This window comes from Vidua macroura, chromosome 1, assembly GCF_024509145.1.
Source record: "Vidua macroura isolate BioBank_ID:100142 chromosome 1, ASM2450914v1, whole genome shotgun sequence".
Lineage (NCBI taxonomy): Eukaryota > Metazoa > Chordata > Aves > Passeriformes > Viduidae > Vidua > Vidua macroura.
Window position 1 is genome coordinate 22,424,633 of NC_071571.1, and position 27,630 is coordinate 22,452,262.

General features: G+C 40.0%; 1 protein-coding gene across 1 annotated transcript; it reads left to right on the forward strand.

The window, feature by feature from the left end:
- The first annotated feature begins 9,997 nt into the window (after window positions 1–9,997).
- On the forward strand, window positions 9,998–26,347 carry STEAP2 (STEAP2 metalloreductase). Its single transcript, XM_053979290.1, has 5 exons — window positions 9,998–10,072; window positions 14,038–14,559; window positions 16,212–16,739; window positions 18,400–18,564; window positions 25,167–26,347. Exons 2-5 carry the CDS (start codon window positions 14,068–14,070, stop codon window positions 25,449–25,451), a joined length of 1,470 nt encoding a protein of 489 aa, XP_053835265.1. The 5' UTR covers window positions 9,998–10,072; window positions 14,038–14,067; the 3' UTR covers window positions 25,452–26,347.
- Window positions 26,348–27,630: the final 1,283 nt, after the last annotated feature.

Genomic DNA, 27,630 nt, shown 5'->3' on the forward strand with positions numbered 1-27,630 from the left:
AGAAAATAAACAAGAAGCTGGAACTGGAATTAAAACAAGGCACTTTCAGAGCTCCTCAAGTATCTCTGCAACTTTAGTTTAGAAATCTAACAATTGTTAGATGCCACCCATAATTAAAATCATAATTTCCCCCTTCTAATTTCCAATAGACTTTGTGCATCTTTATTTATTCACATCATTTTTTCACGTCTTTATTTATTCCCTGATAATTAATGACAGATCAAAGAGCATTCTGGGACTATGAAGCTGTGCAAAGAGGCATCAACATGGAATCAGAAGGAACAGGACAACTGTCAATCTGAAAAAGAGGGAAGGAGACATTGCAAGCACTCAGATTTTCTTATGAAAGAGTAAAGGAGTCCAGTGGATGTTAAAGGGTAAAAATAAGTAGGTGGAGGATAATGAATGAGATCAACGAACATCATCAAGTTAGTAGGGAAACAGAAACCCTTAGTAAGAGAGAACTGAATGACTGGTGGGACAGTCTGAAAACTCTGAAGTGAATCCTTGAAACAGAGGGAATGGAAGGGTTGGTTATCCACATGGAGCTGGCGAATGGAATGAATAAATACAAAGAGCCCGGGTTTGTGTAAAGTTTTACCTGCACAACCTATTAAGTTGCAAAGATTTCTCCAAATGAAATACCATTTGAGGCATCTCTGGGGAAATCTGTCCAAAATGATCTGATGCAGATGAAAACAAGCGAGGTTATAAGTGGTCAATGACATACCGTTTCTGAAGTTTGGGGAATAAGTCACTGATATTGCTCCACTTTTCATAATGATCTTTATATAAACTGAGCTATTTTCAAATAACAGCAGACATTGCTGTTTTATTTCCTGGTAAAATGCAGATCATGTGCTAAACCAAGGAAAACTCTTATGTAAAACACAATGAAACTAAAGCACTCTTAAACTTACACAAAGTAAGGAACCAACTGAAACCAGATTTAGATGGTGCATTACTCTATATTCAGAAAATTCCTACAAACTTTAGTTTTAGCCTTGTGCTGATATGACTATTCTGCTACAAATATTAAATCATCAGCATTTAGTTCTTGCAGAGACAAAACTGCCAATGAAATCAATGGGACTTTTACTTAGTTATTCAGAGCAAGATTTGTCTCCTACAGTAACAGAAATACTTAATGTCTTCACTGTCTTGGATGCAATTATCAATAACTTGATTACCTCATCCAGTGTTTAGGATGGACTCTATCCTGCCAGGTACCTTCCATCAAGGCAGCCTTATCAAGGGAACAGCAGTAAAATGTGTTAGTTTTTTGTTATCAGCCTGGCCTGAAATACACCATATCACAACACAGCAGCTGAGCCATGCAATCTCACAAAGTTTTATTCAGCCCTTTTTAACATCCTTACTCAGTTATTCCTAAGCACCTCTGCCCTGATTACAGAAAAGGGGCTTGGTGGCCTTGCCTAGCTGTTTATTCTATGCCACAAACATCATCGCTGGGAGCTGGATTCAGCAGGAAAAGCTGGGGCGCACCAGGCTTGCTGCAGTGCAGGGGCTGTCACCATTAACCCTGCTGACCTGGTCCCTCTGCCACCCACCAGACTTCCTTTCCTGTTTTCTCCAGACTAAGACCATGGACCTGTGGTGCTAACAGGACAACTGTGAGGTGCGAATGAGCCAGAGGGCCAGCCAGCATGGAGTCAGAGCTATGGGAAGCACCTGCCATCTTGGGGTTTGCTCCTGGTGGTGAATATCCTTTTGTGGGTAAAACATCTTCCCTTTTGCATACTTTTGCTATTAATAACAACTGCTGTCATTATTGTGTGTTTTTATTCCACTGTTTTGCTCTTTTAGTAAATTGCTATTTCAGTCTATAATCTGTGCTTTATTGTCCCTCCCTTACCAGAAGGGGCAGGGGAAAGGGAGTGGCATATTTGGAGTGTAGTTCCCTACTGGTGTCAAAACCAGCACAATGACCCTGGAAACTCTTTCACATAATTGAATTCTTAAACATTTCTGACAACAAGGTGCTAAAAACATAAGGGAAAATTGGTGGTGGGGAATGACAATGGTGAGGAAGAGAAAATGAAGTACATAGGGTAAGTAGGAATGAGATACACTCAGCTGCTAGAATGAGGTGATTTTGAGTGAATGAAACAGGGGGAAACTGTGAGCCTACAGAAATTTTGGGAGATGGAAGGGGGGTATAATTTCATTATAATTTAATGCTCCCTTTCCTCTGTTTTCACATTCTGTTCCAACCTTATCCTCCTTGATGCCACCCTTTCCCCACCTTTGATCCCTCCCTAAACATCCCACAGTAAGCCTTGCACATTCTTACAATCCCCCTAAAATAACCAATAATAATTTTCAGATAATTCTTTTTCCCTTGCATATCAAGTTCCACATCTCTTTAAAAAACCCACTTATTCAGTTCACATTACATTCAGGGGAAACAGTTTCTTCCTTTGATGACCCTGGCAGGTTTCACCCCAGTGACAATGATCTGGTCATTCCCTTTGGATAGTCTTGGCAATAGGCAATTTGGCTTAATTTTCATTGATCAGCTTGCTGGGCTTCCTTTGCCTGTTACTGCTCCTCTGACCCTCCTTGGGTCTTTGTTTTTTGCCACTATTAGGCTTAGATAATTTAACCCAGCAATAGTTAAATTGCCTGGGTTAATTTAACCAGAGAAGCGCTTCTCACATGAGCAGAGTGTGGAGCAGCTGCCTGACAGGAAGAGATTAAAAAGGTGGGAGCTCTTCAAATGAGAGAGGAGAAGGTGGAAGGGGATTAAATCAAGATTTACAAAATATTGAAGACAGTAGGCAAGATAAGCACAGAACTGTTTTTAACCAAATCTACCTTACCAGGAATAGAGAGGATTCAATAGAAACAGTAGGAGATCAGTTTACAACTGATTAAGAATGTGCATCTTTTTGCAGGGAACAAATTCTGGACCTTGCTGCCACAGAGAGCTGTGGAGGCAAACAGAATCAGCAGGTTCAAAAGGAGGTTAGACAAACCCAGAAACAACAGCCCCTAAAGCAACACCAAAAGGGCTTTGTAGGTATGTACCCTATGACATCACTAGGGTAAATATGGATTTGGGAGGAGAGTACAAAATACAGCGGCCAAGATTGCACACTCTCCTTAAACAGTATTTTATTTTGCTGCTCTTGAACATGTATTAGTGGGTTAGATGGGCTATTGGTCTGACCAAGTATGGTTTCTTATGTTCCCTAACATCAAGAGTAAATCACTCAGACTAATACATTCCTGTAAGTTTCGTGGCTGGAAAACAAATATGTTAGGAATGACAATTTAAATTCTAAAGAAAAAGCTATTGCCTTGATAGTGAAAACTGCTTAACTCTCAGGATCTGTAGCAACTTCTTGACCTCAGTTCATATCTGTGGAATTAACTACATAATTCTTCAAAGGACTGGGAACTCAATTAGCATTTCATTGCCCTATAAACATACAGAGTTTCCTTTTACAGTGCTAAGTTGCTACTGAATTATGGTTTCATTTTTGTTTGTCAGGGAATATTTTACACAGCCAGCATGATCCCATTCATGTTTAGAATCAATTTATTGATGACCTAATCTATGACAAGGTACATGTAATAATGGGATTACAAATATTTTATGTATTAAATATTTTTACGTTTTCACCACCATAATGATACATAATACACAGTGTAGTACCTCACCAGTACAGACTGGGGGGCTGATGTGTTGGAAAACATCTCTGAGGAGAAGGACCTGGGGGTCCAGGTGGATAGCAAGCTGTCTGTGAGCCAGCAGTACCCTTGTGGCCTTGCAGGCCAATGGAATCCTGAGGTGCATTAGGAAGAGAATTGCCAACAGGTCAAGGGAGGTGATCCTGCCCCTCTACTCAGCCCTGGTGAGGCCACATCTGGAGTGCTGTGTCCAGTTTTGAGGTCATCAGTACATGGGAGAAGTGGAGCTCCTGGGGTGGGTCCAGCAGAGAAGAACAAAGATGACTGGGGGAGCATCTCTCTTACAAAGAAAGGCTGGGAGAGCTGGGGCTGTTCAGCCTTGAAAAGAGACAGCTGAGAGGCAACTTCATCCATGTCTGTCAGTATCTCAAGGGAGGGTGCCCAGAGGATGAATCCAGGCTCTTCTCAGTGGTTCCAAGCAATAGTACAAGAGGCAAAGGGCAGAAACTGATGCATAGGAAGTTCCACCTGAACATGAGGAAGAACTTCTTTACTGTGCAGGTGACCAAGCACTGGAACAGATTGTCCAGAGAGACAATCCAGTGTCTCCCTCATTGGAGATATTCAAGAACCACCTGGACACAATCCTGCGCCATGTGCTCTAGGCTAACCCTGCATGGGTAGGGTGGTTGGACCAGATGACCCACTGTGACCCCTTCCAACCTAAAATATTCTATGATCTTTATTTTCACTTCTCTTCTGCTCTCAAGAAAAACCTGTGGTCTGCGGCTTTGTGAAGGAAATTTGAAATCAAAGAGCTAAAAAAGTAAACCACACTAGTCTTAGGTTGTCAAACGGTGGTGGCCAAGCCACAATTCAGCCTATGTTTTCCTCAGCTACTTTATTATTCAGGCAAACATTAGTGTCTTTTGAAAAAGTTTTTCAGTTTTGCAGTATCCATACTTCACTAGGAAGGAGGGTATGTCTGTTCTTGGTTAAGAAGTCAACTGACTGAAAGCTTTGGACTGGATGCAATTGTTTGCATTAGAAAAACAATCTACCTTTCCCTGACTTTGAGTCTAACAATTATTTCAGGCATAAGATCACACTTTCAGAACCTACGGTCTCATTTTTTAGATACCTTTTAAGATGAGCAGCCACAAATCAAGAAAAAAAATTATGACCTTCTCTTACTTACACCACAAAGCAAGTGTTGTTTCAAGGAGAAGTGGAAAGGTCACACATGACTTTGTTCTCCACATGAAACCAAGAATAAAGGTCCTGAAACCCCTCAACTGGTCATCACAATAGCTATGGAAAACCATAATCAGAAGAATCTAGGAAAGGTTTCCTTCCTTCTTTCCTTCAGCTTCTTTCTGGTGAAAAAAAATTAATCAGATAGATCATAAAATCAGAAACAATCCTCACTGTTTTTCTTCTTGGATTGCCTTAGAAATAGAAGCGTAAATCTGGAATTTTTTTTTTTCTTGTGTACGGGAAAAAGGAGGGGAAGAGTAGTCCTCTACTTTAGGTGAATCACCCTGATTTTGCAATTTCTCTTGGGAAGAAAGAGATTGTCTTGTTTCACATGACTTGCCAGTATTTCTCAACTATAGTGTATTAAATATACTCTATAAAGGCATTTATTCTTTTTCCTTCACTCTTTCTCTTTTTTCTCTCTTTTTTTTCTTTCCTTTTTCTTTACTACATTCTTCTCTTCTCTCCTCTCTTTCTCAAAATATCTAAATCCTTTTATTTTTTTCAGTTTGTGCTTCTTTCCTTGTTTTTGATTACTGAAATTCAGATCCTACAAGGTCTGAGAGAAGTAGTGATACCTGGACAGTTACTGAAAAGGGGACATCACAAATTGATGAAGTCCATCAAGTGAAGGAAGAGACTTTAGCTGAGGTGTTTACCATTCATTTTTGTTCTTCATTTAATTAATAGTAAGGTGGTGGCATTTTTAATAATCTATTTATTTCAACAAACCCCCCCTTTTTTTCAAGTAAACAATAACATATCTCTCAGATTCATTTTGTCCTTACAAAGAATGGGTAAGAAGTATAAGTTTTATTTTTAGACTAATTACAGGCTGCCATAAGAAAAAATGAGTTGGTCTAAATGTTCCTGGCTGGGAAACACTGTATTTTTCTGCTAGGTTATAAAATTAGCTGTGTTGAGCATAGTATGCCACAAATTATTCTATTTGGTTTTGTTGCCCTGATAGGAAGCAAAATTTTATGTGTTTGTTTTTACTGTCTTGCCACAAGGCAATCCCCAGGGCTTTGCTTTCCCATTGCCAAGAGGAAGAACTAGAATATCTGTCCCATTTGCCATTTGGAAAGTCCTTTGTTATGTTCTATCCCTTAAAGGAAAAAATAATAATGCTGCCATGGACTTTGCTAAAAAAAGAAAAACACTTGCTAAGAGAAAATAATCTATTTTAACAGATTGTTTGAGATAGTCATTTAACAGGGTACCTGAGAACTACATTGACCATAGATCTTGGTACATAATTTGAGAGAACTGTAACTATCAAATTTCATCCTCTTACTACAGAGACATGATCCAATTTTGCTGAGAGCTTAAGTATATAAAAGGTATTTATATAGCCTTGCTCTCATGCTAATCTCCATGCAAAATAGGGCCCTCTATGCTTTTCCTGTTTGAACAGATGAGTTACACAGCAATGGAAGGAAGGCTGTATTGTTTTAGTCCCAATTTAAAACAAGCATTTACAAACTTCAAAACCTCAAAAAGGTAGAAGGAAAACATAAGAACAAGTTAAATCCATCAGACTCCCTTGATTTTAATTTTTTAATGTACTAGATACCAAGTTAGTGGTGTCTGGTACAGCCTGGTAAATGACTACATCTCAAGAGTTCCCTCATTTACCCCTGTACCAAAGGCTAAAGTCAGATAAGTTTGCACATAGCAAGAGGAGAAACAGCTGGAGAAGAAATTAACAGTGTAGGTGAGAAATGACACTGAATGATATCCATGGGGTTGTGGGTTAGGAATGAAGGACCAGGGTCAGAGCTGGCACACCCTACATAGTGCAGCCTGGAGGACACAACCTGTGACTCTTTCCCATGAAAATGCAGCTAGAGAGCACTCGCAAGGCCAAGCAGCTGCTCAAGAAACAGGTAACAAATCATGCATTGTTAGTCATATACCTGTGTAAGAGAAAAGCTCCCTGCTTGTTAAAAGAATCAGCACAGATCTAATGATCATCTCCTAAACGCTGGAGTCTTTGGTTCAAGACTTCATGCTGCAATAATGTTTAAAAAAATCCCACAGGAAAGCAATGACAAACATTCCAATTTATAGCCTTATTAAGGCTTTAGCTCAAATAAATCAAGAATTATAAGACTGTGACTGCTCTGATTTTGTGTGCTACATTATCATTTTGAGGCACGTGACCCAAGTGCTCATTTTCATGTAAATACTTTTCTGGTGACAGGAGTCACATAAAGTAGCATATAAAGAGAAACAGCCACAAATAATGCAGGAAAGAGCATTCTGCTCTTTTATTTTGATATATTTTTGGCTGGACTAAAATTTTTGAGTTCATACTATTGTAGCTGTACTGGCTACCAAAAAACAAGCCTGGGATAATGACTTTTGAATCAATAGCAAATGAGAATATTAGAACAAGAAAATTAAGAGCTGAAATGCCAGTTCTCACCATGGAAAGAATCAATTCAGTTCTGAGTAGTCCGTCAATGGATTCACCTTTTTTGTTTTTTTCTGTGGAGTAGCAACTCAGTCCTCAGTGTCTGGGAGCTGAAAATGCAGTTTGAAAATCAAGCAATATATTTTCCATGCATCTGTTTACAAAATAAAAAAAATACTTTAAAAATACATGTTTTCAACATCAAGAAAATTACTTATTTAATAATTGGCAAGGGGAATGACTGGCTTCTGGACTACAACAGAAAAGTGTCACAGTCATCTTTTCAAATTCTACAGCATGGTTGTCATGATTATATGTGGAAATAAATGTTTGTATTGATTGCATGGTTAATTTTGCTGAAGTCCTCGGTTAATACATTATAGAAACAAGTCAGCATGCACACACAAAATATTAAAACTGTCACCTTCGGTTTAAGTGTCATCATATGGTTTCTTTTCAATCACCTGTGCATTCATCAGTTTTTGCTGCAACATGAGAGACACATTTTCATATGGTTTGGTCAGTTTGAAATGCATTAAAAACAAAGAATTGAGGATTATACCTTGTTACATACACAGCATAGCTTAATGAAAGGTAGAATTTATTAGGTAAATCAGAAGATGTTAAAATCAGAAGCTATGCTTTTTCAGGGAAAAGTTCCATTTGTCTTCAACTGGAAATTTCCATGTCAAACAAGATAGAAATCAGATCTTGGGGCTCAGCTTTGCTTTTATGTGGCTGATCCTTATGCTTCTTGTTTTGATTAACACTGAAATTAGAGCACAACTCCCACCTACACAGAGTATGCTGGGCACACAGCAAACATGGGGTACATGGGGGTCACATAGTGACCTCCCCACTAACCAAACCTGGGAAGCTCTTCTGGGCTGCAGGGACACCCAACATCCCCTCAGAATTAATTTTTCATGAGAAAGGTAATGAAAAGCAGGAATAGGTTGCCCAGAGAGATGGTGGGCGTCCCATTATTGGAAACATTCAGTCAGGCTTGACAGAGCTGTGAACAACCAGATCTAGTGGAAGATGTTCATGCTTATTGCAAGGGTGTTGACTCTGTGACCTTGAAGGGTCCCTTCCAACCCTGCCATTCTGTGACATATGATGGTACAAGTCCCCAGTCCTGCAGCTGGCACTGGTTGCAGCAGCACCCTTCTGCTCAGAGAGGATAAGGAAAGGCAGCTGGTGAAGGGTTCCTGCTGAAGAATGGCTGGGGCCAGGGCAGCCACGACGGGGCAGGGCCTGGGAGGCACATTTTGCCCTCCAGGCCATGAGCTCAGCTGAGGACGGGCCAGTTGCTCACAGCTGCTCCTGTGCCAGCAGCACCCCGGCTCCAGCTCTGCCTGTGCTGGGGGTGTTGTGCAGGCCAGAGGGGCTGGGGCTGGAGCACAGTGACAGTGGCCAAAGCTGAGGGGCCATCCTTCTTTCCTCAGCCCTCTTTCCCTACACTGACCCCCCGTGCTGTCACAGATCAGAGAGACACAGAAACACAGAATTGTTAAGTTTAGAAGGGACCTCTGGAGAGCATCTAACCAACACCTGTCAAGGCAGGGTAACCTGGAGCAGGTTACACAGGAAAAGCATCCAGGTGGGTTTTGAATGTCTCCAGGCTCCACAACCTCCCCAGGCAGCCAGTTCCAGTGCTCTGGACTATGAAGTAGTTTTTCCTGATGTTGAGGTAGACATTTTTGAATTTTGGTTTATGGCAATTGCTCCTTGTCCAGTTGCTGGGCGCCACTGAAAAGCATCTGGCACCACCCTCTTGACACCTGTCTTTGAAATATTTCTATGCAGTGATGACACTCCCTCTCAGACTTCTCTTCTCCAGATTAAACAGGCCAAGCTCCCGCAGTCTCTCCTCATAAGAGAGATGCTCCAGATCCGTCATCATCTTTGTTGTGTCCCTTGGACCCTCTCCAGTAGTTTTTCTTGCACTGATGTGCCCAGAATGGACTCAGCACTCCAGACGTGGCCTCACCAGGGCCGAGCAGAGGGGTAAAATCACCTGCTGGCCACACGCTTTCCGATGCACCCCAGGACACCACTGACCCTCCTGACCCCAAGCACACACTTGCCGGCTCATGATGAACTTATCACCCACCGAGTCTCCCACGCCCCCCGGACCCGCCCGGCCGCGGCGGCGGCGGTGCCGGAGCGGCCGCAGGGGGCGGGTCGCAGCGGCAGGAGAGGCGCCGCCTCCCCGCCCGCCCGGCACTGCGGGCCCGAGTGCGAGGAGGAGCAGCGGCGGCGCGGTGCTCCTGGCGGGCGGGCGGAGGTGAGCGGCGCCGGGGCCGGGGCGGGACGGGCCCCATCCCTGCCAGGCGCTCCTCGGCGCAGCCGCCGGCCGCGGGGCTCTCCCTGCTGCCCATCGCAGCGGCTGCGCCGCGGCTGTCCCGGTCTCCGGGCGGGCTCTGGCGGTGCCGGCGCCCCACGGAGCGGTGCGGCCCGGCCTCGGGCAGCCGCAGGGGCGCTCCGGTACCTGGCGGAGCCGGCGAGCCCCCGCCCCGCGGCGGGCGGGCTTGACAGCGCTCTCCCGGCTGTGCCTGGCGGGCGGTGGGGCCGCCGCTCCTGTCACGGGCGGTGTTGTCGTTGCAGCTGGAGATGCCGGCCCGGACCAGGGCCCCGCCGAGCTGCTCCGGGCTCGATCTCCGCACCGCGCTGCCGCCCAGGGGGCACCGGCCCGCTCCCGGCCCCCCGCCAGCCCCGCGCCTCAGCCCGCGCCCTGTAAGTGCCCGCCCGAGCCGGGGGTCACAGATACGGTGGCCCGGCTTGCGTTGGTTCGGTTTTTTCCTCCCGTAGTTACTTTTCCAGAACCATTTTTTCACGTGTGTCACCATCTGGCTTACATAGCTCTGTGATGTTCTCTTAGCTAATTTAAGAGCATATATCAAATCTATGTCACTTTTATTATTTTTTTATAACTCTGAAATGAGTTAGTTCGTAAAAGGAGGTTTGTTCTGTTGAAATCTTTTCCTGAACAACCCACCTCAGCTGCTTCTTATCATCTGCTTCCCATTTATTTACTAGTTGGTTGCACAATAACTTGATGAAAAATCTGTCCAGGGGCTGAAGTTAGGCTAACAAGTCTTTGTTTTGCTTAGTCGTCCTCCCTTCTTTAAGCAGTATGTAGTAGTCTGCATGTCTTGTCATCTCTTTAACTCTGAAGATGTCACTTTGGTCAGCATTTTAAGCATCAAGGGCTGATTTCATAAGTGTCTGCTGACTTGAAAATCTTTATCTTATCTTTATCCTTTACTTACATTTAACTTACCTTTTCTACTTTGACATCACTATCTGTCTCCCTGTAGAAGGAATTTGTTTAAATACCTATTCGCCCTTAACTTTTCTGCTGAGGGCTGAAATAAAGAAGACATTTAACAATAGTATGAGTTATAACTCGCTCCTTTTCCTCTGAAGTTATAACCCTTGCATTCTGTCTTTTGTCTTTTTATTGAATTTATGGAACTTTTGCTTGTTGCCATTTATCTTCTTCACTAGTTACAAACTCACTTCTGTACCATCCTTGTTCTGATTTTATCCCTACATGATGGCACTGTTTCTTTGTCTTTTTATAGTGCTCCTTAGCCATGCACATAGCATTTTATTTTTTTAATCTTGTGTGATTTTTCAGGTCAGGAAAGCTCTCCTGTTGCAGCTATATGCTCCTGCCTCTGAATTGCAGTTGTGCATATGGTCCCTTTCAGTAACTGCTAGCACCCTGCTCTTGTACATATCTTAGATTACTTGTCTAAAAGTCATGTCAGCTGTTCCCTGAGGGTTTTTTATGAAGTTTGTTTGTTTGATTCTGTTACTCATGCTGTATTTTCCTTAGAACAGGCAGTGAGAAACTTTGGCCAGCAGGCCAGATTCAGCTCGCCAGAGCAATTCATCATGTCCAAGTCCTGTGTGCCCACTCTCCCCAGGATCCTTTGGACTAAAACTGAAAGTAGGCTGCAGCATGGTTAAATGGTACTCGTAGCCCATTTCCTTATGGTGTTCCTTTTAATCTCAAAGTTTTGCAGCACGTTCTGGTTGCATGGTATGAACTGAAATTGGCCGCTGTAATCACATAGTGAAAACATACATGTTGTGTCATATCCAGTTACATCTCTTATCTCATTATGTAGTCTCATGTTCCTGGCTGCAAACCCATCCTGATACTGGTAGTTTGGTCATGTGTTAAATATGTTTCAGGTCACGTGGTAAGGAAAAAGGCAATGGTTTTTTGAGTTCAAGCATAAAAATCTTCGTGTTCTGCCTCTGCCAGAAGGATTCACTGTTAGAATATTTTCTTTGAAAACTAACTTTGTGGTCACTTTCACATATTGCTTTCTGTCTTGAACTTCTGAGTCCAGTTTTGGTGAGTTTGTACCTTCTAGTCAAAGCTGAAATGAAAAGTGCCCATTCTTTTAGTAGCTTCCTCTAATTTCTAAAACACAAATCTGCTTTTAATTGTGGGAGGTTGTTCACCACACATGCTGTATTACTGCCAATGGCTGGTTAATGTCCCTCACTGATGATTAATTACCATCATATCAGCTCTTGGATGGTAGCTCAGGAAAAGGTTCTGTGTGGTCTGCTGTTGATTGTTCCCAAGACAGCAACCTTGTGGTTTCTTTTTGCTCCTTCTTAGCCTGCCTCTCCTCATCGCTTCCTTAATTTTCAGACTTTATTCCTGTTCTACAATTATGTTGGCTTTGCCTGGCAAGACTTTGGTAGCAGGATGGGGAGGAGTGCTGTAGGGATGGTTTCTGTGAGAAGGTGCAGGAATCTTTCCCTGTGTCTAATGGGGCAAGTGTCAGCTGGGTATGGGATGGACCATGGCTCACCAGGGCCCAACCCATCAGCTATGGCTGTTACCTCTCAGGTAACATAGGTAAGAAGGGGGAAAAAAGCAATTGCAGCTGCAGAACAGAGGATGAGAACATGAGGCCGTGACCCCATGAGAAGGAGTAGAGCAGGCTCCTGGCATAGACCTGTGGAGAGAGGAGCCCACACTGGAGCAGGTTTCCTGGCAGGGTTTGTGACCCCATGGGGACCCACACTGCAGCACTGTTCCTGAAGGATTGCACTCTGTGGAAGGGACCCTCACTGGAGGAGTTTGTGAAGAACTGTAGCCTGTGGGAAGGACTCACACTGGAGAAGTACGTAGAGGACTCTCCTTTGGGAGGAACCTCATGCTGGTGCAGAAGAAGGACTTCTCTCCCTGAGGAGGAAGCAGCAGCAGAAACAGCATGTGATGAACTGACTGTAATGTCCACTCCCTGTCTCCCTGTGCTGCAGAGGGGAGGAGTCAGGGAATTGGGAATAAAGTTAGGCCCAGGAAGAAGCTTACTGGGGTGAGGGGAAGGTGTTTCTTTAGGATTTGTTTTACTTGTCATTATCCTACTCTGACTTGATTGGTAATAAAGTCAGGTAATTTCCCCAAGTAGAGTCTGGTTTGCCTCTGGTGGAAATTGGTGAGTGATCTCTCCCTGTCCTTATCTCAACTCATGAGCCTTTAGTGGTATTTTCTCTCCTCAGCCCAGCTGAGGAGTGATAGAGCAGCACCTTTTTGGACACCTGGCCTCCAGCCAGGGTCAATCCCCGCCAGCGATGCAGAACCACCTAGGTCATAACAGTGGTTTCTTGTGAAGACTTCCCTCCTGAGGGTTGTTTTATTGGTTTTTAATGTCTTTGTTAGAGCTTTATAGCAGTTCTGTGAGCAAGGATAGAGCAGTATTTATTTTATTTTTCTGTGAGCTTTAGCTTCTGTTCTTCAAAAACATCCCCTTCTACACTGAATTTGAGTTCTAAAATTATCTTCCCTTTTATTATTGGGTGAAATCTGTCTCTTCCTGCCATTAGCTTTTTATGGAAGACTGTCCCGTGTGTTTGTGTCCAGGATTTATCTTGCCTGGATAGAAAATTGTGTTAAGCATATTTGTTACTCATGGCCTTGAATCCTTTACCCTTGCATCCACAGTTAATCCTTATACATCCATGGCCAGACCAAGCAGTCTGACCTAGAAATGTCATTAGTGATCTCACAACTATGTCTTGATAAATTTCTTTGTTGTTTCTGCCATTGGATCCACATGTGCAGCCCATTTTCCAAGCTGACAGGTGAGTGTGTCAGATGAATGTTTGTCATGCTGTCAAGACATTTGCATCTTTGAGACTTTTGCATCTCCTCCTCCATGGCCAGGAGAGGATATCACAATAATAACCTGCATAAACTTTTAATGGAATTCAGCTTCCATGTACTCACTGATCTCATGCTGATCACCGGCTAGTGCTCTCTACATTCTACTGTTTTCCAATTTTCTTTACATGTTTCTATTCATTATTCTATTGACCATTAGTTTCAGGAGTATAAATTTATATTGTGAGCCAGTATTCCAGGGCGGTGGAAGATAAGAAATAGAAGATGAAAAATTTGTTGTTTACTTAAGTAACTGTATTATTGAAATGCTGAAGTACTTTATGTTTCTTGTTTTTCCTTCTATTGCTGACATACTGCAAGATAAAATTGATTAGCAAATACTTGATTAAGGAGAAAATGTAGTATGAAACTTAGAACCAAAGATTTTGCTTCCAGAGGTGTTAATGGATTTAGAGGTCTCATAAAATTGTATGATGATCATTTTTCCTTCTTTTGTTTTTTCTTTTTTCTTTTCTTCTCTTATTTTTTTTTTTTAACCCTACAGAAATCATTGTAGGTTTGGTGTCTTGGAAGTATGGAATCAATCTCTATGATGGGGAGTCCCAAGAACCTCAATGAAACTTTTCTACCAAATGCTGCCAATGGCATCAAAGATGTCAGTAAGGTCACGATAGGCATCATTGGAAGTGGAGACTTCGCTAAGTCTTTGACAATCAGACTTATCAGATGTGGGTACCACGTGGTCGTAGGGAGCAGAAACCCTAAACACGCTGCTGACTTCTTTCCCCATGTGGTTGATGTCACTCACCATGAAGATGCAGTAGCTAAAACAAACATAATTTTTGTAGCCATACACAGAGAACATTACACCTCTTTGTGGGATCTCAAACATTTACTTGCTGGTAAAATTCTGATTGATGTCAGCAATAATACAAGAGTAGACCAATATCCAGACTCCAATGCAGAGTATTTGGCATCACTTTTTCCTGATTCCCTAATTGTCAAAGGATTCAATGTCATTTCAGCATGGTCACTACAGTTAGGACCAAAGGATGCCAGCAGACAGGTAAATGTTTTTATTTGTATTAATTTAATTATTTGTAAGGTGAAAATGACAGGAACTGAACGTAACAACCAGAACTCGTGAGATTTACGTTCCCTGACTTAACATGCCTAAAATGTTGGACCTTCAACTTACATTTTAGTAGCCAATAAAACCTTTAGAGTTTAGTTCATCCCACTGTAAGACAAATAAAGTAAATGGTCCATTTTTTTTCCCCTGTGTTGCCTGTTGTCTTTAAAGACTGCAGAGGAAATGTGGATACTAGTTTAAACAATTGACCTTTTGGTGACTACAGACAGAGGAGAAGAGTTGAGTCTTAATGTTTTCCATAGGAAATACGTTCATGTGTTTCCTGGTGCTTTATACAAGGGATGAGACAGTCTTTTCCAGTGCATTTTAGTGTCAGCGTTGGGGTGAACTATTGAAAAAGATGCACAGAAATCTCAGGTCCCAGTCCCAGAGGTTGAGAATCAGCTGTTCTAAAATGCTTGCATTCAATGTAGCAGCAAAGTGATTGAAAGAAATAATCTAGCTTTTAGAGTGCCCCAAAATCATAAATATGAGGGAACAGAAGGGGGCACATATGTTTCTAAGTGATCATTCATTTGATCCAGGGCTGCTTGGGAACATCATGTTCAAATTCCTTCCCAGTATGATTTCAGTATGTTCTGAAATCAATCCTGCATATAGAAAATGTCCCTCTATGTTTTTCATGTTTTGCTGAAGTGATGCAAAGGATTTAAGCCTGTGCAGGCATCCAGTCCTTCACAGCTTTATGAAATCTCAGAAATACATAAGAAATAACTGATACAACATGACTGCTGGAGACTAAATTAAGTTTTCTGGCACTTCAGGTAGATTTAAATGGAATGTAATTGATATGGAATTAGCATAATCTAAAAAATAACTTCACCATACTTCTTTTATCCCCTTTCAGAATAGCACAACACTAATTCACCTCAGTCAAAACAGATCATATTTGCTTCAATGCAGATGATCAGCAAATAGTGTTGGGTAAACTATAGCCCATTGTAAATTTTAATGGAACCTTGAAGTACTTTGTAGCAATACGCTTATTTAATTGTGTAATAAGTGCCTTTAGAACAAGTTCTTATTTGGCTGCTAGTTTTTGTCTTTTCTGTTAAATACTCAAATCTGAAATATGTGGAAATTTGGGTTGTGAAATAAGGCTAAAATTGTGGAGAGATTACACAGTTCGCAGCTTCTCAGTCTGTGTATACTATAGTTGTTTAAGGGTCATTGTTCAAGATTCCTGTATTTTTGAGAGATTTTGAATTTTCTGACATACTTTTAGCTGTAGCTTCAAGTTAGTCCAGTCCTGCAGACATTTCAGTATGACAGGTTTTAGTGTACAGATTACCAAGACATTCCCCATTATTAAGTCCAAGAAAAAGCCAATTTTGTTTTGATTTCTCTGTTGCTAAATCAATGTGCATCTCTGCACTTTGGCTAGATTTTTATATGATTTTATTGTCATGTTGGCCATATAAGCTGGGATAAAGTGTACAGTTTTAGCAGTTGTGTTGTAGTTTTGATTTTGAAGCCCTTAAGGCTTTTGGTGGGTTTTGCTGCTTTTTGTTTACCTTTGAGTCTTTTTCTCTGACTACAGACAATTCCCTTGACTCTCCCAACAGGTCTATATATGCAGTAACAATGTTCAGGCTCGCCATCAAGTTATTGAGCTTGCCCGTCAGCTCAGTTTCATTCCTATTGATTTGGGGGCATTGTCATCTTCAAGGGAGATTGAAAACCTGCCTCTGCGACTGTTCACCCTGTGGAAGGGGCCTGTACTGATTGCCATTAGCCTGGCAACATTTTTTTTCATCTATTCTTTTGTCAGAGATGTCATCCATCCGTACATGAGAAATCAGCAGAGCGACTTTTACAAGATTCCCATTGAGATTGTGAACAAGACCCTGCCAATTGTTGCTATCACTTTGCTTTCTCTAGTATATTTATCAGGACTTATTGCAGCTGCTTATCAGCTTTACTATGGCACTAAGTACCGGCGATTTCCTCCTTGGCTGGACAACTGGCTCCAGTGTCGAAAGCAGCTTGGACTGCTCAGTTTTTTCTTTGCAGCAGTGCACGTGGTGTACAGCCTCTGCTTGCCTATGAGGAGATCAGAGCGGTACTTGTTCCTCAACATGGCATATCAACAGGTAAGAGTCTTTAGTTCAATAAGCCAAAAACGCCTTGGCTGGGTGCTTATGGCTCCTGAATACAATAATTGTGTTTTTCTTAATCTGTTCTACTGCTTTTGCCACAAAAGTTATGGGTTATCTTATGCATAGGTGGTGCCAGATAAGGAGACTAAAATAAATATCTGTGCATTTTGCTCACCTTGTGGGTAAATCTGCAGTCAAGTTTGTGATTGGGAGAATCAAGGACATGTCCTACTGAAATTCCTGATAGCAATAAACACAACAAGAATGTAGGATAGACAGAATGTAGAATGTAGAAGAATGTAGAATAAGAGCAACAGCAGGAAGATTCTGAGGTATGTTCCTTTCTATGTATACTTAAGACATGGGGGGAAGTATGTGTACCATAAGTTCATTTGCAAATATGAAAAGTATAAGATTCTGTAATCATGCTTAAAGATGCTTACTTCTATGTTCCAAAAAGGAAAAAAAGAAGATGCTGATATTTTGTAACATTTTGGACCAATGCTAAAAATACTTTATTCTTTTAAAATTCTGTGGACATCCTCTATTTCAGGCAATAGAAATTGACTCATAGTTTCCAGGAACAATTGATCTTGCATAACCCTGAAACATTCTCTGACAAATCTCTAGAAGAGGGTGTGATGCTGCTGTCTGTCAGTGAGACAGCTTATTGTAACCTTTAAAGTGGCAGAAAAGCAGCATTGCCAAAAAAACAGCATTGCCATTCACCACATAAAATCTGTAGGAAAGAGAAGTGATAGAAGAGAAAGGAAAACCAAATAAGGAAATAAAATCAAATGTAACAAATTAACAGGGAGTATCACAATCTCTGAAAGAGCTAGCATCAAAAACTGAACTTAAGAGAAAGGAAGGGCAAAACTGTAATAGGCAGCAAGAAACTGTAATTCACACTTAAAATTAGTAATTCTAGAGGATTCACTGGTACTTCTACTAAGAAATTATCTTAGTTTTAATGATACTGTAAAACTTTCATTTGCTAATATTTCTGGTGCACCTTTTTCCAAGGCGCGTTATATTGCAATAGTTAACCTGGAAGTGGAAAAAAAATAGAATATCCAAGTGTCTTAGTTGTTAAGGTCCTGAATTGTTTCTTTTTTCTAGTAAACCTCTCCAGTGAGAACCATCTTGGAAAATCTGATGTCAGTAGTGAAAGAGAGAAGCAAGCTTGGACTCAGAATAGAAAAGCTGAAGGAAACTATACTAAGCTATTTCTAAATGTAACTTAAAAATCTAAAATCTAATTTCTAAACTAAAAAGAAATTTCAGGTTTATCCAATTTACGTTACAGAATTTAAGTTTGCAGAGTCTGAAGAACATAGCTCCTTTTCTACAATGTATAAGAATGTGCAGAATTACCTGATTTTATAACAGTATTGTTGTAAATGGTATATAACGTAACATTTTCTTTTAGCATCTCATCTAAATTTCCATGTTTAACATATTTTTAATCTAGCAAGAACCAATACCATCAGTAAGGAAATAGTTGTTTTTCTCCAAGGCATGAGGAAACCTCTGAAATATTTGACCACATTTTATTGTCCTGTGACTGTGAACTTTAAGTCAGCAAAATAACTTCTGTTGGTATTTTTAATATTCTTTAGAATAAAGTTCATCCTTTCTGCTCTTTCATCAGGTTCATGCAAATGTTGAAAACTCTTGGAATGAGGAAGAAGTGTGGCGAATTGAAATGTATATCTCCTTTGGAATAATGAGTCTTGGATTGCTTTCTTTGCTGGCAGTAACTTCTATCCCTTCAGTAAACAGTGCCTTAAACTGGAGGGAGTTCAGTTTTATTCAGGTGTGTTACTTTTTTAATCAGGGGGTTTTGGTGTTAACAAGAATTCCTTGATCACAGTCATGATCAACATCATAAACAAAAGCTCATTGCAATGTGACAAGAGCCTTTTTTCCCTCTGTCTCTGGTAATTCAATAAAAACAACGATTACTTAACAAATATGTTACTGTGAAGGCATTTTAAGCATTTCATGAGTGTAGAACAGGACTTTTTATTTTACACTTGATCTTAAATAACCAACATAGCTAAGACCAAATGATAACTAATCAATTGTTTCTCTGTTCTTAGAACTTGCTAAATTCAAATTAGATAAATTTGGACAAACCTGCTAAATGAAGTGATACTGATGAGATACTTGTATAGATAGCTGCACACAGCTATTAAAATTGAAGACTTAATTTGCCCTGCAAGATTTGTATTGCACAACCCTCTGACAGCCACTGTGCAATGGTTAAGTTTTACTTCTCATCCACTGTGAGACTTGACACAGGTCTCAACTGCATTATTCCTATTAGCTGAAAATACCCACTAGTAAAATACGGAGCTTCGCTTTTTAAAATCAGAGGCTTTTCAAGGCCCTGGCACACCATCTGCTGCCTTCCTTCCTCAGGTAAATGCCTAGAATGTGCAAATGTAACCAGCCTAAAATACTGAGAAGCATGGGCTTTAATGAACAGCTCAATGCTTGCTCCTACACGTAACTGCCAGTAGTTCTAGGTAGCAGTCAGGTATAAGAAATTTTACTAGGATTCAGTCAGGTGAAAATTCCTAAGTGTGCACAGTTTTAGGGTTTGTTATGTTTTGTTTTCTGACTTTGGCTTTAGTACTGTAGTCTTAAGTCAGTCTTTTCTGATTAACATTTTTTTAAGCTTAGCCTAATAATATTGCCTAATTCTGAGTCCTGTTCACTTCAGAATGTGGGCACTGACTAAAATTCAGGGCTTGGGTTGTGCTTCATAATTTACAGGCATTTTAAAGAGAGTGGTGGGAAACATTTCAAAGGCTGTAGTTGTTTGAGGTCTGTCTATAATGTCTTCTCTTTTCCTTCTGATGTCCATTACTGGAAAACTGCAGGTAGACCTACAAAAAGTTTGCTGAAAGGTTTTTCAAAGTGGAGTTACCCTGATAGAACTGTTTATTCACGGTCATGGCTTTTGAGCCTTCAGAGAGACTAAATACTCAAGTGTATTGTTATAACATCTCTGCCATCTGGAGTTCTCTATGTGGGGACAATAGTACTGCTGTTGGGTGATATAAAACATTAGTGCAAAAGGGAAAAATATGTATTCACTTGTGAGTGATATGATGCCTTTATCCAGTAATAACTTCCAGCCACAAATACAGCACTTTTGTCTTACTTTTCTTTACTCATATTTTGAAATTTCAGGCTTGTGTGACTGAGTCAAAACCCACACAATAATCACAATTATGTATTTACAACTGCATATTTACTGCAGTTATTTCCACTGTAAACTAAGTCAAAATAGTTCCAAATCTAAATAATTATCAACTTTAATGACCCATCTGTCAGTATTTTGAGGAACCTGTTTGGGAATAAGTTGTTTGTTCTGGATGTATGTTACAATTCATACTGTATTATGTGCAGAAGATAACTGGTATTGGTAATGAACTATGATCATTTGCAATTCTTAATCACAAAAGTATTGAACTACTAAAATTTTCCTTAAAGATCATGAGTATTTACTTTTTCATTAATTCTCAGGATGTAAGTTATTCTTCATTTAGTTACTTGTCAAACAAAATCTTCTTGCTTTCTTCAATCAGAAAACAGACTTTCAGTGATTGCTTACTAGAGTAAAAGGAGTCTGTATTTCTGTATGTTTCACTGTCCCTAGTATGCAAGGAGAACAGATAAAATATTATAATACTTAGTCTCTTTTATGTTTTTCTTCTACTGAAGTTCAGTTCAGTGAAGGAAGATTAAACTTAAATTTCTCAATTTTTTCTATATCATGGGGATAAACAGCAGAACTTCTAACCTATCATCCCATTGCTGCTGTTATTTTCAGTTGGGTAAAGCAGATGGGAAAAGCTAGTCCTGAATCTCAGATGATTTGCCACAACAGCTGCTGGACTTGTTTCACATCTGACAGATGAAGAATCAGTTGGTCAGCTCACTCAGTGTCCCAGCTCAGCATTTCCCACTGAGAACAACACATTCTTGCTTGCTTGTCTTAAAATGCAGTTTCATCAAAATAAGGGTGTGGCCTCTTCTGAATAGTTTTACCACTAGAACATACTCTGTCTTGAGTCCTACTAGGAAAATCTGAGTTTATTAAAATGTACAGTATAGACTAGCCTTGTTCTAGTAGAACAAGCGCTAAACAGCATCTCCCCAACCTACAGCAGTTCAAAGAGTCTTCAAACACAGTGTTCCTAATACTCTAAAGAAACACCAGTTGTCAATATTTTTGCACAGAAGTAATTGCTGACTTTGATATCCCAAATTATTTTGGAGATGCCTCCATCTTACCTAGCCTGGTTTCAAACAGGTGCCAGCAGCTCCAGAAATTTCAGCCTGCTTCATCAAGGGAAAAGGACTTTGAGAGGACGAGTAGTGCAGGCTTCACTCATAGTATGCATATGAACAAAGTGAGATGTGAGAAGGTTTAATAGTGCAAAAGGAAATTACTCTGTCAGTCCTAGAAGGAGCTAAGAGACCAGCAGAAAAGAGGAATTGCTATAGTACAGAGTTGACTACTGTAAACCATGGTCTGATTACTTCATCTTGATTTGGAGAGAAACACTCATAACATCCAGATAGAGGGAACTACAGAATGAGAAAGTCATGAAGAGTTTTCTCAGTAGGAGTTCCTAGATGACTGAAACTTAGTGTAAAACTTTGCAGTCACATTAATGTAACCCAGAGCTGAAGTTTACTGAGAAAAGCAGCAGGGAAGAAAGCTGGGGCTGATAAACTAATGCATTGGTTTTCTTAAAACACTTCAGTATTCTTTTTCTCATCTAAACATATTTGGATAAGGAGCAAAGGAAGACATGGGCAAGAAATACAAAAGGATTCATATTTTGTCAGAGCAGGCAGAATTAACAGCTTAAACCAATACACTATAAACAGAAAAAAAGACATTTATTGAAACCTGTCCTTGACTGTTCACATAAAATACAAGGAAATTGAGAGTGTTGTCTGCAAGCTATCCTGCACTGGTTCCTTCTGTCTAGTGAGGAAAGTTAAACTGTAAATATATAATGTAAACATAAATGATTGCTACATTTGTTTTCCAGTCTAAGATTTCAAGTCCAAACCCCATCATTTAAAGTGGCACTGGACAGAGCAGACTGGTTTTGAAAGCTGAGCTTCATAGTTTTTAGCAAAAAACAACACAAATCTGCCACTTGAGGGGTAGGAAGCTGACTTTTTTGTAGATATTCCTTTTCTCTGCTAGCCCAATCCTAAAGTTTTATGATGGCAGTGTGAGTAGAATATTTCTCATGCATACACTTTGAGGAAAGGCTGCCCTGCCTTAGTTCTCCCACAAGAATAGGGTACTTTTCCCCCAGAGTAAGGTAGACTGAAGCATGAGTATTTAGCAAGTTCATGGATAAGATTCCAGTCAGAAGTTACTACAAACAGTATTTAAGTTTAGCAATAGCCTGTAACACAGAGAATCTGAAGTATATCTTGCATAAATGGCAAATTTAGAAAGTATCTTTTGTGTATATAAATTGCTGGACCATTGTGAATGTAGAAATTCCTGAAGCAGATTTGCCCCACAGCACAGTTTTGTCTCTAAATATATACATCTTGCTGGTAACATTTCAGGGCTTTTTCTCTTTCATCTTTCCTGCTCCATTAAGTTTTGTTGGTTCCTTTCTCAAACAATACCAGTTTGTCTAATTTATCAGTAGCCTTGGCTGGAAATCTCCCAGATTGACTAAAAGCTGACTTTGATCAGGAAGGAAAAGAAACAAAACAGGGAGAACTTAGAGAAAAGCTAAAAGATTTGGGAGTCCATAGGAAATGTGTTAATCTATTACTCAGCTTTCAGGAAATACAGTATTATGGAAGAGAAGAAAACAAAGCAGCCAAAGATACTCTTCCACTTTTCGCGGCAGCCATCCTAAAGCCCAGGCAGAGAGTTGCCAGGAATTGCAACTGATTTTGCTGCTTACTGCACTGTTCAATGTAAATTTATTAGTGAAGAAACGGTATTTCTTCTTGCTGCTTTCAGAAGTCCTCTGCGCTTAAATGGATTATCATCTGGAGCCCAGTACTGGTAATTAAGGGCCCAGTTGAAGACCATAGCATTAGTATCTGACAGAAGCTATAGCAATCTCTTTGTTGGTTTTTTAGATGTGTGGTTGAAATTGTGTAGTACACACTAGCACATGCTCTACCAACAACTTCAGAGAAGCATATGGCAACTCTTCACAGGGCAAAAGAAAAAAGAACTTAATAAAAGTGCATCATAGGTTTTTCTTGTCCTTTTGTTGTTAGTTTAAAATATACTGGATGTACTTCTTAGTTTTCATTTTGACCATTAGATAGACATATACAGATGTCTCAAAACTACATCTTGCAAATGGAATTAAAATAAGCACTAAAATAAAATAACTGGAAATGAATGTATAATATTTCCCTTCTGTTTCTTTTTTCAAGAATTGTTATATTTCTCATCAGTAATCCTGATGAAGAAATGGGGGATATGATTCACTTTTGCCGTTCTCCCTGCTGGCAGTTATATAACAATGAATTCAGGACAGTCATACCAACAAAAATCTGCAACAACATATTAAAACATCAGGTTTGATCGTATTGTTCGCTGTCCAAATTTCTTCCCAGAAGTTTTGTTCAGATACCACATATGCCATTTTCATATCCTCAAGTGTTTGTCTAAATGTTCTGTTTACTATGGCATATTTTGGGAACAAATTATTTTTTTAAGAAAAAGTATGCACCATATCTAAAGGTAAACAAAATGGCCCTGAAACCATTGGCAAAAAAAGATACATAAATATTGGAAAGTCAAAAAACAGGGTAGCAATCCCAAGAAATTAAAAGAAATATTTTCCTTTTATACCATTATACCTGTGAATCCTTGCAAATAGTATTAGCTCAGACATTCTTCTTGCCTTAGAAGCTGCTTAATCTTGAAGTAGAAGGGATTACTTCTTTCACTACCTATTACAGACCCTTAGGCTGCATTTTTCTTTGCTTCTCTGCTTGCTGGAATTGGACCATACCTTGGTAGCCAGTCACCTTTCTTAATGCTCATTCCCTGTTTCAATGATTTTCTACAAATGTTTCCCAGCCAAGTTAGTCATTACATCAGCTTTGGCCAGAAAGAGTTTTTTCTTCATTTGATCCCCACCAGAAGTCAAAGCATAGTAGTCTTCTTTTGTCATGGTTTGGAAAAGTTAAATTGATGCATTGTCAAATCTGCGAAGCATTACAGCTACAGGATCCTTTTTTAAAAAGGTGGATTCATGGAACTGGTGAGTGACCCCTGTTATCACCACCTTTTGTGGCAAGCTCTAGATTTATGTGCTGAGAGGTCCTTCCTCTGCAGGCTGCTGTGGAAGCCCTCTCTTTCACCTTTTATCCAGCACTGCTGGTTATGGTAAACTGCAGCACTGCTTTGTGCTGGTATGCCCAAGCCCTGCAGTTCAGATATTCCCATTAACCAGTCAGCAACAACTGATGGAGAAGGTAAGGGATGGTTTATGCTAACATCAGACAAGTGGATGTAGGCCTTTGTGAGGCAGAAGTAAGCTGTGCATCTCAAAGTGATAAAAACATGCAAGTTTAGGCCCAAATCTCTTCCAACAGAATTGCATTGTTCCATAACAAGGAACTATCCTCATATTTAAGAAATAGGAAACTTAATTTCCAATCACAATGGATGTTGTTCTAGTAACTACTCAGGATTGTTGTTACTGGCATACCTATCCTGAAGTTGGCTTCCATTACTTAGAATTTGGGCAGACATCATTTCAGCTTTGACTAAGGCCTGTAGATATTAGGAGAGATACTCTGTAAATCAGTGCTCAGTAGAGAGTGTAAATTTCAGAATGTTAATGTAGTAATGTGCCCCCTGTTGATGGAGTAAACAAGTTACCCTTTGTCTCCTTAAAAAGGAAAAAAGCCCAGAAGTTTCTCTCCTCAATTTGGTTAAAAGACACCTCATAGAACAACTTAAGCATAGCTAATTGGACAGGAGCCAAAAAGTCCCGCCTAAGCATAGCAAGGACAAGAACCTCTTGCCCTGGCTCGGTTTTTCTCTGTAAAGAGCTTTTTTATTTTGCCTTTTATTAAAACTTTTAGTTTTCAACACTGTCATAGGAGCAATCCTGCTTCTTTTATGCCACCTGAGGTAGCTGAGCTATCAAGGGTATAATGCTTATCTCTGAGAGCTTTTAAGACCTGGCTTGAAGAGAAAAAGCATTATGTTAACTTAAAACCATATATTGCTACCTTAATGTAGTGAATAGGTAAGAGATTTTAACTTGATGTTTAATAGAAATGTTAAAATAATCCATATCATGTATTATAGCTGTCAGGTGAAGGACCAAGTGCTATTATATTTTTTTTCCTGTTTTCTCTTTGTTTTCTCTTTCTTCACAGTCTACACTTGGATACATTGCTCTGCTTATAAGTACTTTCCATGTACTGATTTATGGATGGAAGAGAGCTTTTGAAGAAGAGTATTACAGATTTTACACACCACCAAATTTTGTTCTTGCCCTTGTTCTGCCTTCCATTGTAATTCTAGGTAAGATCATCTTACTTTTGCCTTGTGTAAGTAGGAAACTGAGGAGAATTCGAAGAGGATGGGAGAAGACCCATGTTTTAGAAGAAGTAAGTGGGTCTGTTCCACATCTCTCCCCAGAAAGGATAACTGTAATGTGATGATATTTGTTAACACTGTTGCACATGTTTGGGCTTTGTTTCCTTTGTCATAAACTGGTGTTTTTAACAGTTTAGTTAAATAGGAGTCTTTTTAAAGTCTCTTGCTTGACATATAGTACAAGCTCTTAACCAAACTATGAGATATTTATAACTAGAAGATGACTACTTCTGATAAATACAAGAATATTTTTGTTTGGATTACAGAGGGCAGATGATTATGAAATAAAAAATTTAATGTTCCTTTGCACAGTTATATCACAATAATATTTTATTAGAACCAGGCTTTAAGGATATTTTTTTGCCTTAAAGCATATGTGTCAGAGCGCTGCTTATTAATATGACATTTTCTGGGCAGTGTTTCTGCTATTAAAACCACATTTCTGGGTTAATGATTTCAGAAGATAAAGTAAATTATTTAGGAAATAACCAGGGTTTGAAACAAATTAATTTGTAATGATTACAGAATGACAGAATGCTTTGAGTTGGAAGGGACTTTAAAGATCAGTAAGTTCCAATGCCCCTGTCATGGGCCTTGACAAATTTCACTAGACCAAGTTGCTCAAAGTCCCATCCAACCTGGCCTTGAACACTTTGAGGGACTGGGCAACCACAGCTTCTCTGGGCAATCTGTGCTAGTGCCTCAGTGCCGTCACAGTAAAGAACTTCCTCCTAATACCCAATCTAAACCAACTCTCATTTAGTTTATAGCCATTCCCCCTTCTCCTGTCACTACATGCCATTGCCCTTTCCAGCTCTCCTGCAGGCTCCCTTCAGGTACTGGAAAGCTGCAATTAGGTCACCCCTAAGCCATTCCCTCCAGGCTGCACAAACCCATTTCTCTCCACCTTTCCTCACAGGAGAGGCTCCCCAGCCCTCTGATCATCTCAGTGGCTCTGCAACAGGTCCATGTCCTTCCTGTGCTGGGACCCCAGAGCTGGGTGCCGTGTTCCAGGTGGGGTCTGTCTCACCAGAGCAGAGCAGAGGGACAAAACCTCCCTGCCCTGCTGCCCACGCTGCTTTTGGTGCAGCCCAGGACACGTTTGGTTTTCTAGGCTGAGTGCACATGGCTGGGTCATGTCCAGCCTCTCATCCACCAGCACCCCCAGGTCCTTCTGGGCAGGGCTGCTCTCAATCCCTTCATTCCCCAGCCTGTGCTGATACTGGGGGTTACCCCAGCCCAGGTGCAGCACCTTGCACGTGGTCAATTGTATTGCACATGTACAGTATATTTATTTGTGTGTGGTTTTACACCATTCCATGATTTGAATATGCAAACCCAGTCTCAATTATGGTATGACTGTACAAGCAAAGGGTATTATTGCACTAAACCATCTTTTTTTTTTCAAAGTATTAAGTAGGATTTTAGACCTTAGGCATCTGTTTATTTCCATACATCATATAATGAAGATTCAAAACAGTGCTATACATTTATAGAAAGATATGTGTGTAAACTAGTTTTTGATTTTTTAATAATTTTGAAATATGAGGAAATATTTTAAAACAAAAAGAAAAGCTGAGAATTCAGCAACAATAAAAATCCATTTTCACTGTGAAACTTCCAATATATTGGAAGCATCACAATACTCATGTTCTGTATGTGTCGACACTGGAGTTTCAGTTATTATATATGAATTTTCCAGAATGTGTCTTAAATTCTTAGTATCTTTTTGTGCAAATTCAATCTTCTATTTTTATATAAAGGTCTAACTTTTACAACAAGTGTCTCTGGGATATGCCTGAAGTTTTGAGAAACCAAATTATTATTCTTTTACTTAAAAATCGCTAAACCTTGACATGTGCATTTCCTGTTGGATTCTACATTATGTTCACAATTACTTATTACTACTGCTGTGTCAGTCGTAATTACTCTTCTCTAACAAAACAACCAAACACAACTCATACCTTCAGGCTGCTACTGCTTAATTAGCAAAACCTCTATTTCAGTGAATCAGATTGTGTATTTGGTCCTAATTTTCTTGTATTAAATTATATTTTTAATCTATATTTGCACTGTTTAAAACCTCTAATTATCTTAGCTGAACCTTCTCTTACTATTTATTGCTTTGTAAGAATTTGTCCTATCACGCATCAGAAATACACAGAATTAAGCTTGAATTTATCCTTAAACATCACTGGTCCTGTAAATCTCATTATTTCTGCTTGTAATAAAACAAACAGC